This window comes from Etheostoma cragini, chromosome 17 (genome assembly GCF_013103735.1).
Source record: "Etheostoma cragini isolate CJK2018 chromosome 17, CSU_Ecrag_1.0, whole genome shotgun sequence".
Taxonomy (NCBI): domain Eukaryota; kingdom Metazoa; phylum Chordata; class Actinopteri; order Perciformes; family Percidae; genus Etheostoma; species Etheostoma cragini.
In genome coordinates, this window is record NC_048423.1 from 13,781,553 (window position 1) to 13,793,984 (window position 12,432).

At 38.7% G+C, this 12,432-nt stretch overlaps 1 protein-coding gene across 14 annotated transcripts in view; it reads left to right on the forward strand.

Moving 5' to 3' along the window:
- Positions 1 to 12,432, forward strand: part of adgrb3 (adhesion G protein-coupled receptor B3) — a 109,689-nt gene that overhangs the window by 73,469 nt on the left and 23,788 nt on the right. For all 14 annotated transcript variants that reach the window (XM_034897735.1, XM_034897738.1, XM_034897739.1 and 11 more), the window contains 4 exons: positions 3,366 to 3,512; positions 4,500 to 4,575; positions 6,133 to 6,235; positions 6,761 to 6,804. In XM_034897735.1, the coding sequence (XP_034753626.1) occupies positions 3,366 to 3,512; positions 4,500 to 4,575; positions 6,133 to 6,235; positions 6,761 to 6,804 (370 nt within the window). The remainder of the gene's footprint in view (positions 1 to 3,365; positions 3,513 to 4,499; positions 4,576 to 6,132; positions 6,236 to 6,760; positions 6,805 to 12,432) is intronic.

Below are 12,432 nucleotides of genomic sequence, written 5' to 3' on the forward strand. Positions count from 1 at the left end.
GTAAATGAGCCAAAACATGGACTTACCACCAGTCTAACTGACCCTCTAAAATCATTGGTAATAACAGTGATGGTATGTTGGAATAAGCTGTAGGCTCTGGAATGTATTATAAACCCTGACATATAGTTTTATTACTTTGTTTTATTTATTAAAGTTAAACATTTCAGACTTAATTGTGCTAAAATAAGTGTGATGATTGAAATGAAACCTTATAGAAAGACTTACTATTAATAGAGGGGGGAAAAAAGATGAAGTGATGGTTAATTAAAAAAACAACGCCTGAGGAACATATGTGAAGAAGATGCAGCATGTTCATTATTTCGGTTAGACAGGACTGAGGCAGGCATATTTCTGTTATGTTTTTTTTTTGGAAAATCTTAACAGAGTCAGAGGGGCCATTTGGCAAGCATCAGTAAGGAGCTTACCTTGCACGGCAGATGGATTCTCATGATATCAAAAGCTCTCTCGAGAATCGCAGATCACGCATAATCAATCTGGTCAGGCATCATAAATGCGTTTGTGTGTGAACTACCAGCCACGGGAACCAATCCGTGTCTAGCAAGGAGCTTCCGCCGTGGTTTGGGTGGGTGTGACGCCTGTGACAGTTTTGTTTTAAAACAAAAATTTCAGACATGATCATTTTTCAGTACAATAACTGATAATGTTTTAACTCTTTGTCACTTTTTTTCATTAAGATAAAACAAGCACAAATTTACAATAGCTGTGACAATTTATTTGCATACATTCATGCATTCATGAATTCACAAACACTTCATCTCCATCTCAAATTTCAGCCTCATTGGCACAAACTGTGGCCGCCAAAAGGTGGGGAACGTTTGTTGACCAAAAGAGCGAGCTATAGAGCTGCTGGTCTAAGACTTAAGTGCATTAATTCAATCATATTTTTCTGTGTATTTTGAAAACTAGTCACTCTACCAAACTCTATTTTGCTAAAATATGATTAAGACATGGAACACAGAGTTTTCAGGATAATACTTTTTCTCCCCTGGACACAGCACAGGCTTTGATAGCCAGCCACACAGTAATTTCAGCTCTCTCTACAGTGCCACGTGGCCCTTTTGATTAAAGGAATGGAAAGTTTTGTGGATCCATCGTTGGAAGCCAACTGCAGAGCATCTGGCTGAGTAAGATATTGCGGCATCATTTCGTCACTAATTTATGGCAGCCTCTTGACACCTAGATAAATACTGGCTGTCACCGCTGCATCGTCCTCTGTCCTCCTTCATTTAGTCAAATAACCTTGATTGTGAAAGGCTCTCCACTCCAGCAACTTCTACTTTCTCTAGAAGGAAACACTCGGAGGACAAATTGAAGTATAGGACATCTTAAAAAATTTAACACCATTTTATCAGTGAAATACATCAAGCGCTTTTGATATTTTAGTTCTGGCTGTCTATTGTGAGGCTGTGCTTCATGGTAGAAAGAATTCTTTGACATTAATAGCGATTAATTGCAATTACAAACACATGCAACGGCTACAACTGCTCATTAATTAATTTTCTGTACAAATGTTTGTTTTGTCCGACTTCGGCAGTGTACTTAATGCTGAATCTCTCATGAATGCATTCAGACGTAATGAGAGCAACACTTTTAATTCCCTCTTATGACCATGAGCTACACAGAATACGCTCAGTGCACTGAATCACTGTTCAGAAGCAGCACAATCCTAAATGATCACTTTATCTGTGCTGTCTAGCCCCACCAGGCAAGTGCAAAGCCCCATTTACCTGCAGAATTACCCAGAACTCTGGAAGACAGTCGTCCTAGCACCCTGTTGTGTATCACAGTGTGCCCCATGACTAAAACCACCAACACACACACACACACACACACACACACACACACACAGACACACACACGCACACACACTTACCACTGCTGCTCCCATCTGGTGCTGTGAACAGGCCTCTTTGCAAATGGCGGGTCTCGAGGCGCTGTGATTTGGTGCCCGCTTATGGATCATCCGAAATGCACAGACACACCTTCTGTCACAGATTTCACTCAAATGTGGAACCTTGCCAGGATTCGAAATGTATTATTGGCCGAGCACAAGGAACAATAGAGCTTTTGCATCAATGGTAGGATTAGCCTCAGATTCCCCTCGCTGAAGCACCACCTGAGTGTGACTGGATGTGATACCGGTGGAGAACAGTACAGCTTTATGCTCCCCTTGTAAAGCTGATGCCTTTCCAGTTGATCCTGGGTATTTTCCTTGTCACTGCCTTAAAGTACATGCACTGGCGTTTTTATGCCACCTCAGTAAGGAGGTGAGAAAAAGAAAGAGTGATTAAGGAGATTACCTGTCTACCAGTTGTCAGGTGCCAATTGTGGCTTTTATTTGCACTTCACAGTAAATTTGAACATGAACGTAAGAAAAAACCCGGGGATTTGCACATGCACAATTTAGTTTGACATATGAATAAACATTTCTGTGTTTCTCTACAAATGCAAACCTTTCAACTCCTGATCTCTGATTTCTAGAAGCATCTGACTCCATTGGTAACTAGATGTAATTGTTCAAAGATCAGCCTCTCAATTTGAGAGGGATAACAAGCACCAATCCTGTGTTTTATATTGCGGTTAGAGGAGTATTTTGGATAACAGAGCCTCAAAGAGTAAAGCAGAAGTGTATGTTAGCAATTAGTTAATTTATATAACTGTAATAAAATATAAAAACTTCACTCAAATATATTTTCAAAACTTGTTTCTTACTTACTGTCGCTTTCTTGCTGAGAGTTTGATGATGATTCTACTCTCATGTCTTCAGAGTAAATACGCAGCCGGCAAACTTAATTTGGCTTATTTTACAGTCAGAACTGGAAAGGGGACAAAAGTTTGCCTGGACCTGTTTAAAGTAACTGCCGCTGGCCAAGAAATAGAAACGTTTCCAGTCATTTTGCTAGCTAAGCTAACTGACGGCTGCCGTCAGCTTCATATTACCAAACCGTCAGGAAAGCGATTTCAATCTTCAAAGCGAATAAGCCTATTTCCCAAAATGTCCCACTATTCCTTTAAATAACTAGATTTAACAGTTGACCACACATATCAATATACAATCATGGTAATACAGTGTTTATGCAGAATGTGTGTTTGTGTGTGTGTGTGTGTGTGTGTGTGTGCGTGCGTGCGTGTGTGTGTGTGTTTTACACACTTCAAAATTATGGTTCTCGTGTGACCTGTGTGCAGGAGACAGGAAGAACATGTGAAAACATTTTCATTACATGCTGACTTTTGGTAAACGGAACTAGAATGACTCTCCACGAAACAATCTATAAACTCATTAATACTCTAAAGTATATTGATCATCACTATTTCTTCATTGGTGTGTTTGTTGAATTCTGCAGTGGCCAGCATCCAGAGACTTCCAGCAGTGTCTGTGATGACTGACATCAACTTCCCCATGAAGGGTCGTAAAGGCATGGTTGACTGGGCCAGGAACTCCGAAGATAAAGTGGTCATCCCTAAGGGCCTCTTTGTTTCCCAGTCAGCAGGTATGCAACTGTACACAGTATCTTAAAGCCATTCTACTTTGAGTTCAACACATCCTTCTTTAGAAACCATATATACTGTCTTCAAGAACTGTACAAACGTTGTTTTGAAAAATACATGTACAAGTATGCGTATACGTTTCCTTCTGTAACATTTCTAGGATGTGCAGAGGAAACTGTAAATGTAGGAGTAATGCATAGTGAATAGACAATGATGGATTCAGGGGCCACTGCTAAGGAATTGAAAATAGATATCTTGACATCTCAGCAAAAGCTGAATGATTTTAGTCAAATTGCTCTGTCTGAAAAGTTACAAAACTTGCACACAGACACATCAGCCTTGCGAAGAATGTATTTTTTTTAATGTTTTATGCTACACCACCCCTTGTTTTCGGAAAGTGAAATAAAGCTACAAGCCTTCGAACACAGCCAGTTTGCTTGCCTGCGCTTGTGACTTTTAGATCGACTCAGCATTTTCATTATCCTTTCAAACACTGCCAGTCGCCACTGTATATCGCAATCCACAGCCAGACAATTTGGTTAATTGGTGTAATCAGTCTTATCAGGAATATACATCAAAGATAACAAAGCAAGGGATTGATTGGGAATCAGTGCCACATGCCTCATCCCAACCACTCTAATTTGGACAGTGCAAGAAGCTGATTCTATAGGAGACTTTAGCACTTCTTTTACTGGAGTCAACAAATTGTCAGAAACTGCATTTTCAACTAAGAACTTGCAGGTTTACTTAGGCCATGAGTTACTCCCAATTAAAACTTCCCTTTGTATTATGAAAATGTCTGTAATTGGAAGGTAACACCTAGAGTATTAAATACATACAGTATGGAGTATTTTGAATGTTGTACTGTTCTGGCAACAAGGTCAACTTGTATAATAAGGTGTCACCAGACTCACTCCACTATAAAACGGAAGTCTACAAGTATAAAACTCTGACAATACTGTTCGTTCGTTCTTCATTTTTCCTTTTAGATATGGAGGGATCACCTGTCTTCATTTTGGGAACAATTCTCTACAAGACCCTGGGACTCATGCTACCTTCACCAAAGTAAGGGCAGCATATCTCGTTGTCTGAATTCTCTGGTCAGATGTCAAGATGAGACAGCTTAAATCCTTTGGAAACTGAAGAGGTGTCCATTTTTATTCTGGGTATTAGATCAAGTCTGAAAAACCGTCTGTGCCTGTGTCCACTGCCCCTGAAACGTTCCACTTTAGAGACAGAAAATGTAAAGTTTCAACTTGAGCGTCAACCAAATACTTTCCATTTGCTTTTGTTGAATAAGTTACAACTTCCAAGGATTATTTCCATTTATAATTATTCTAATACTTTGCTTAATACTAAGAGACAACAGGTTTTTGCATGCATAATAACTTAAAAGAATTAGGGTGTTTTTGTTAACTCTAATTTAGTGATTGAAACATATTCACTGTAGCATAGAAAATGTAGTTAATTAAGGATGACATTAGTGTCTGGAAAAGCAACGGGAGATCCAAAATAAACACCTGGTGTCAGACCCCAATCAACAAGTCCCTGGCACCAACGTCCCAAGGACAGAACGGTCATTCCAGGAGCGGCCAGGCCAGCTGTCACAGGTGGAGCAGCAGCCCTTGGTGCACATGTGGAAATGAGACAATGAAGCTTGCCCTCTCTAGACTAACGGGAGGATAGGCAGAGCAAGTGGCGAGAAACGTTTTAAAGGACAAAATAACTTTTGGGCCACAGAATGTCAGAAGTCTCTCAGTGCACTTGGAAAACTGAAGAACTTTTGAAAGAACTATTGACTCCATTGATTTACACTTTAAAATCCAGTTCAGAAAACTGACTTGTGTTGCATGACAAAGTCTTAGAAATGCTCAGCTACAGTGGTGATGGTAGGATAGCGGTCTGCTGCGGTCTCACCTCTACTCTCCTTTGTGAAGTTGACAGCTTTCTTCCTAGTCCGTATTGACTCATATTTTCATAATCATTATTGTTAGATATTACTGTAGTTGCTGTGCATCTCTGTCTCTCTCACTCTATCCCTCCCTCCCTGACCAGTTGAAGCAGATAGCAGTCCACCTGTGGCCAGTTTCTCTTTGAGGTTTCTGCCTCTTATAGGAAGTTTGTCCTCACCACTTTTGCACCAAATACACTGTCTTGGGGGAATTGTTGCGTTTCTGTAAATTGTGGTAGTATGGTTTGGATGTACTCTGTCTGTTAAGTGTCCTAAGATAACTTCAGGTGAATTGAAGATCTTCTCAGAAACCCCAAATCACATAGTGTTCCTTATAGATCCCACATGAGTCTTACTGACTCTGCACTTAAAGCTCATTTTAGTAAAGTGTTAATACCTCCTTCACAGAGCATAAAATAGACTTTAGAAGTAAAAAGTGAAATCAGGAATAAGGCTTTAAACACTGGACATGTTTTTTTTTTATCTTTTATGTTTATTAGACATGCATAGGGAGATGCATGCAAACAAAGTGACATGAGCCTCCACTTTACCACATTCTGTCAAAGTGAAGGTCAGCATTTGACTCCCAATGTCAATTGAACTGTGTAAGACAGCAACATTCAAGAAGTTACAATCATTTTCTAATTTGTGTGCATCTTTGTTTGACTCAGGAACCAAACAGTTGTGAACTCCAAAGTCATCGCTGTGACTGTGAGACCTGAGCCCAAAGCAACTGAGTCCCACCTGGAGATCGAACTGGCACACCTAACAAATGTAAGCACCCTAATCATTTTCAGATCAACAAATACATACGTTGATTGAACCTCCAAATGTTGCTTTTAATGTTATTTCTTGGTACAAAAACACTAAATGTTCCTTTTTTGTAACACTCTTGAAACATTTTAGGTCTGTTGACTGAATGACCACAGCACACATCATCACCATCAGCCGACACACAATGCTGGTTAATTGGCTCAATAATTAATTTGCAAGCTCCCGATGTCGGGAGAGCACGCTGCAGTCAGATAATTACATGAACAATCAATTTTATGATCCAGGCCTTTTCACTCATGTTAGAGATAAAGTGCATGGAAGTCTGAATGTGTCAGCAAGTGTGTATGTGTGTGTGTGTGTGTGTCGGATATTGCAATCCACACACAAAGATCTACATCGAAGGACAAATATGCAGTTGATTTATGATGATGATGATGATTATGATGATGATGATGGTGATGATAATAATGTTCAATTATCATCATAATTTAGCTGATAAACATTTTGTCCTTTTTTGCCTTCCAGGGAACAATGAACCCGTACTGTGCACTCTGGGACAGCAACATAATGTAAGTGGGCATGCTCTTTCACTTTTCTAACTTTTTTCTTTCTGTTGCTATATTTCCTTTCTGTTAGGCTTCTAAAATTGGGTCAGTGTGCATCCTCCCTTCATCTTCAAAAGTCAAGGACACAATTCTCATGTGCACTTGTTTGCAAAGGAGCTGGGTAACCATATAGCACAGCAAACAAGAAAGATAACTGGAGAAAATAAACTTGCAAGGCAACAGGGTGGACGAAATAATAGGAATGTCTTACATGCCTCTACAAAAGGCCAGCTATAAATTAAACTGTTTGGTATGTTTATGCTTTGCTGAGACACTTAACACATTAATTTTAGCCTGTTGTACTTCAGTGTGCTCAGCACATGCCATCATGAATTCGTTAATACTCTTATGACAACACCATATAAATCACTCACGAGTTCATCCCTGTAATTTAAAATTGCATCGACATTTGTACATGTGAGTTATTTACAGAATGTTAAGTTGAAGACAATTAGCAGCATGTGTGGGGTTTGACAGACATGAAAAATACAGCAACTAACAGAGACACAAACAGGTTGGAAAGTCACCGCCTGAAGTGCAGGAACGTCTGTCAAAATACTGCAGAATTATGTAACATAGCGAGGGGAAAACTCTCAAAAAGGCACGAGGACACATGCAAAACACAGCTGCATTAGCAGAAAGTAAACACCACACAACACTGGCATAACCTAAAGCCTTGTGATGGAGACAAATAAAGTCCTGACGCAATCACAACACAACTTCAACATTATATGCAAGCATTACTAAGAGTTACTTCTGGGTTGTGCTATACTACTGTGTTGTCAGTAATCTGTCCACACCCTTTAAATTTACACACCTATTTGATGCTTTTCTGAAGCTTTTGTTGACTGCTATACAGCAAAAACACACTTTTAAGTGCATTAGTTTGATGTTGTGATGCTGTTCAAGTAGATTTGATGTTGAGCCTGTTTGCAGTGAAACGTTTTTTTTATACCTGCTCTGTTAGCATTTGAAAGTAATGATCTTGTCACAATGTCAAGCCACTGGTTTAATAAAAGCGGTTGCCAGCCAGTTATTGCCAGCTTTTTTAGCCAATCTCGCTTGTAAATGTCTCGCTGTATATATAGTTGTTTTAATTGTTCCGGAAGAGATTGCTTTTTCTGTGTGGGATTCAAATCGCATACCTATGCACAAGCATTCACAGAAATCGATGCATTTACCTGTGGTTACGTGGAAGAAAACATTTGATGTCGGCGGCATTGTTGAATTTGGGGACTCCTGTCGGGTTTGTTTGGTTGGTTGTTAACAGACGCACTACTTACTCTTCTTCTGTTGCATCTCTGAAAAAGTATAGTAACTGCTAAAGGCATGTTTGCTTTCCCCAAAGGTCAATACGAGTGTCTATTGAATGCAACTTAGGGACGGGTGTTGTTACTGTAAAAGGCACTTGCCGTTACCACCAGTAACCTCTTGTATTGCCAAATCACAGGACTGAAATCTTAATCTTTATAATTTCAAGCTCAATCTGATATTTAGATATTTGATGGCCTGATTGGTATATCTAATATTTTTCAAAAAACAATGAAAGATGGTACATGTTTGCACAGCATGTGACAACTGCCCTATAGACATACACATTATTTAGTGTGCATTTGATTTTATATTTTATATTTATGAAGTTGGTATCATTACTGTGAAATAGCGTGAATTGTGCATATACTGTCCTCTATTGTGGCATTTGAGGGCAACTGGTCTATTTTTGAACAGCAAAGATGCAACTGGGACAACTCTGCTCCATTCTCTTTCCCTGACTTTCACAAAACAAGGGTTTAATTTCAGCATTTTTTCAGATGTGCACTAAGTCATTTTTTTTTAAAAGAGCACCTCTGAATGACTCCATGGTATGATTATCATGTTCATTTCAAACAGTTGGCTTGTCCTATTACACAATAGCAGCCACTCTCTGGACTCATTGAGGGGTAATGCACCATCTGTCAGCCATGCTGGTCCAAACCAAAAGAGAGTGCTCACTGTTACAATTAACAGAATGAAAATGCTGTTCACAAGTGGAGAACTGTGTCCTCTGACTCGATGAGGTCCGTATACAGAACATGTGAATACTGAGCTGGAGGCAGCTACAGTAAAGCTGCAAGGCTGAGGAAGTTGCTACACCTGCTGTACTTTCACTACAGGGTTGAAAGCCTAAGGTGTGAAAATCTTCTGTGACAACACCGGGAAAAAGATGGGAGGACCACTTTGACACTATAAAATATAATGTACTGTTTTATGTATTATGATAGAATCCATACATTCTTCATTTACTTCAGGGCTTTCTGTGCTTTGCCAACTATTTTGCTGTGCAGAGAGAACAGAATGGACGCTTTTCAATAAAGCTTAATAACCCGCAAAGCTAGATAGATATATTATTCTTTTTGTGACAAAAGTGAGAAATAGGAGAGACCTATTTACATGTATACAATAAGTACACTTTTGAATATACTTGATTTATATCTAGCATAAAAAAATCGCTACTTGTTTGTTATACATCAGTATATTAATCTAATAATACATTTTAATTCAGAAAGGATCCAAGACTCCCATCACTGATAATTAGTAAGATTAGAAGAAAATGGTAATTAATGTGATGATGATATGATCTACACTGCATATAGTTTCTACATCATTTAAAATAGTGAATCAGAAATAAGTCTTGACAAGATAATTAGTTTCCAAGCAATCTTCATTTAAATCTTTGCAAGTAAAATAAGATAAATTACCAACCTGTCACATTGAGGCAAAGGTCTGTGTTTCCTGGAATTGTCATGTTGTGACTGTAACCCAGACAATCCACTGCTCCTTGGAGTGATACAGTTGAAGTATTTACATAAATGCACTAATGAACAAAACAAAGATATTAATAAACATGCTAATTTCAGGTCTCCATGGAAAAAAATCAAACATTTGAGAATCCACAAAGCCAATATATTTTATTTTTATTGACTCTATAAGTCTGCAACTCCACAGCACCGAGTGTAAACAGGTCAGATGATTACACTTTTATTACTATTTGAAATGTCAATATTTTTAGCTATCAAACAAGCCTGAAAGGTTCAATATCCCACCACTGTGCCAAAGGGAAAATGTGAAATGCAATCCAGTGATATTAGATCTGTCAACTGCCCTGTATAATGTTCAAAAATAGATAGTGAGGGTATTTAATGCACCAATCTACTTAAGAAATATTACACTATTTTACACGAATGTGCACAATCTTGGAGATGTAGTTATCGCTGTGACTCCAGCATGAGTTTAAATCAGATTACTTTACAGCTTGTCTAAATTTAGAGCTGATCTTGGTTGGAGAAGATCTTTTTATTCTCATTTTGAGCATTGTAATTGCTTGCAGGAATTCTAGCTCCTGAGTTGGCTCAAACTGCCACTACATTTTTATTCAAATTACAGAATGACATTACAAGCAAGTTTGAGCCCTTTGGCTGCAATAACATGTTTTTAAAATCCTCTTAATCCTTGTAAAGTGCAAAGGGTGCATTGAATGCCACATTAGTGTCTTTCTGACTTTTAATTGCAGATATTTTTGCATCCTCCTCTCAGATTATCCACCAACTTTGTATTAAAGCCAAACCTTAAACTGAAGAGGACATCCTTTATTATTACAAGCTTTTAGATGCTAAAAAAGAACTTGCCACATCAGGATTAACAGGATTGTGCTCTCTCTGTAGGACATCTTTAAAACACACAGCCTTTTTAGTTTTGTACTTTTAAAGATTTCATTCTCCTTGGTTCATATTTTATGGTTCATCTCTAAAGCACTCTAGACATATAAACCATTGTATGGTGTTTGGGTCGCTGGGACCCATTTTCAATGTTTCTTAAAAGAAGAATTATGCTATTTATCATTTCTTCTAACTCAGGCTCATTGACCTTGGCTCATTTTGTGTGAAGAACATTAAAAAAAAGCTTATTTTCAATGACTGCACACGATACACCCCACCCACACATAACTATTACATATGAGGTGTTCGGGTCTACTGTACCCAAGTGTATTTAAATGTAGATGCTATGAAACTAGGCTGTCTTTCTGCATCTGCTGTTCCCACACAACATTACACAATTGTTAAATTTTAAGCATTGTAGAAAACACTTTGTAATATCGTGATTCCAAGCAGCAGTTTATTGGTGGATTGGAATGATTTAAATGCTTCTAGTAGGCCTAATGGTGTACAATCTTAAATGAATGACAATGAAAATAAACGTTTGGATAGACGGTTACTCCATGGGCGAAAAGAGCACTTTCTAACCTGTGACAACAAATCATAATTACCTGAACTGATGAGTTGTACATTCCCTAAATAGTTTAGCTTTTATTACAGTAATGAACTACCTCAATGGTTGTACAATATCTCAAATTAGTGCTATTCAGTTCATACCGTGTTTTTTCAAAGAATGCTCTACTTTCTCTGAAACAAAAACATATTAATAATGTATGTGTTGAGGTGTGAAAAGCAGCTGTTGTGGCTTCGAACGTTCTACGAACATCTGGAGATCCTGGATTTGAGCCAAACAGGCCACGCCAACACTAGCAACTGAGGCAATGCTTACAATACGGACCAAGAGAAACCTTTATGGTGAGACTTAGTTCTCCATCACCGAGATTCTTGAACATTTTCACAATGTAGATACCAGAAGATATACATGGGAACCACTGCCATGGGCCCCGTTTGATACATTTATATTCCAGCTTTGCTTTGCTGATGCTTAGTAAGAAAACACAAAACAAATCAGGCTTGTATAGCTTCTTGCAGACTGTTGGACCCAAAATGAGATTCTACCATCAACAGGTTTGGTTAGTTTGTGGCTTCATAAGAAATTCAACCTGCACCAGCGACTGGTGATATATATTTTAGAGCTCAAAATACATGTCTCAATCATGCAGTTATTCGGTTTGAGGTTCAAGCTTTCAAATTCTGTCGAAAGTGCTCTGTAATACTTTCCTTCCTTGACATCGAGCTTTTTTGACATTTTAATAGCTGAGATCAGCAGGTGTCAAAGTTTTTCACATGATAGACCCTGAAATAGACACATTTGCTCCACAGACTCACACTTGATCAGATTTAGTCCCTATTGTTTTGGGTCGGTTTTGAATGGAAACTGTCTACACCGCAGACGCTGGCACGATAATGACGAGAGCGTTGCATCCTTTGTTTCTGGTGGATTAGTTTATAATTGCCTGGAGAAGACCCAGTAGGGTCAAAACTTTGCCTTTGCATTAAATTATGGGAGCTTAAAGCAGTGTTGCGGACATTACACTTTTTCACTTTAGTTTATAATGAAATTAAAATGCTTCGGGTTTTCCTTGGGAGCTCTGGTAGTCCACTTTGCTATGATTGTTCTACGCTGTTGAATGATGCTGGGAGGCAGAAGAGGTAACATGTGGGCAATTCTAACAGTAATTCTAAGCTTCGGTCCAGCAAGGACTTGTGATGGACTGATGAGGACGCAAACCATGCATTAGTTGACAGCAGGAGGTTTTGCTCTATGTATGTTTGTGTGTGTGTGTGTGTGTGTGTGTGTGTGTGTGTGTGTGTGTGTGTGTGTGTGTGTGTGTGTGTG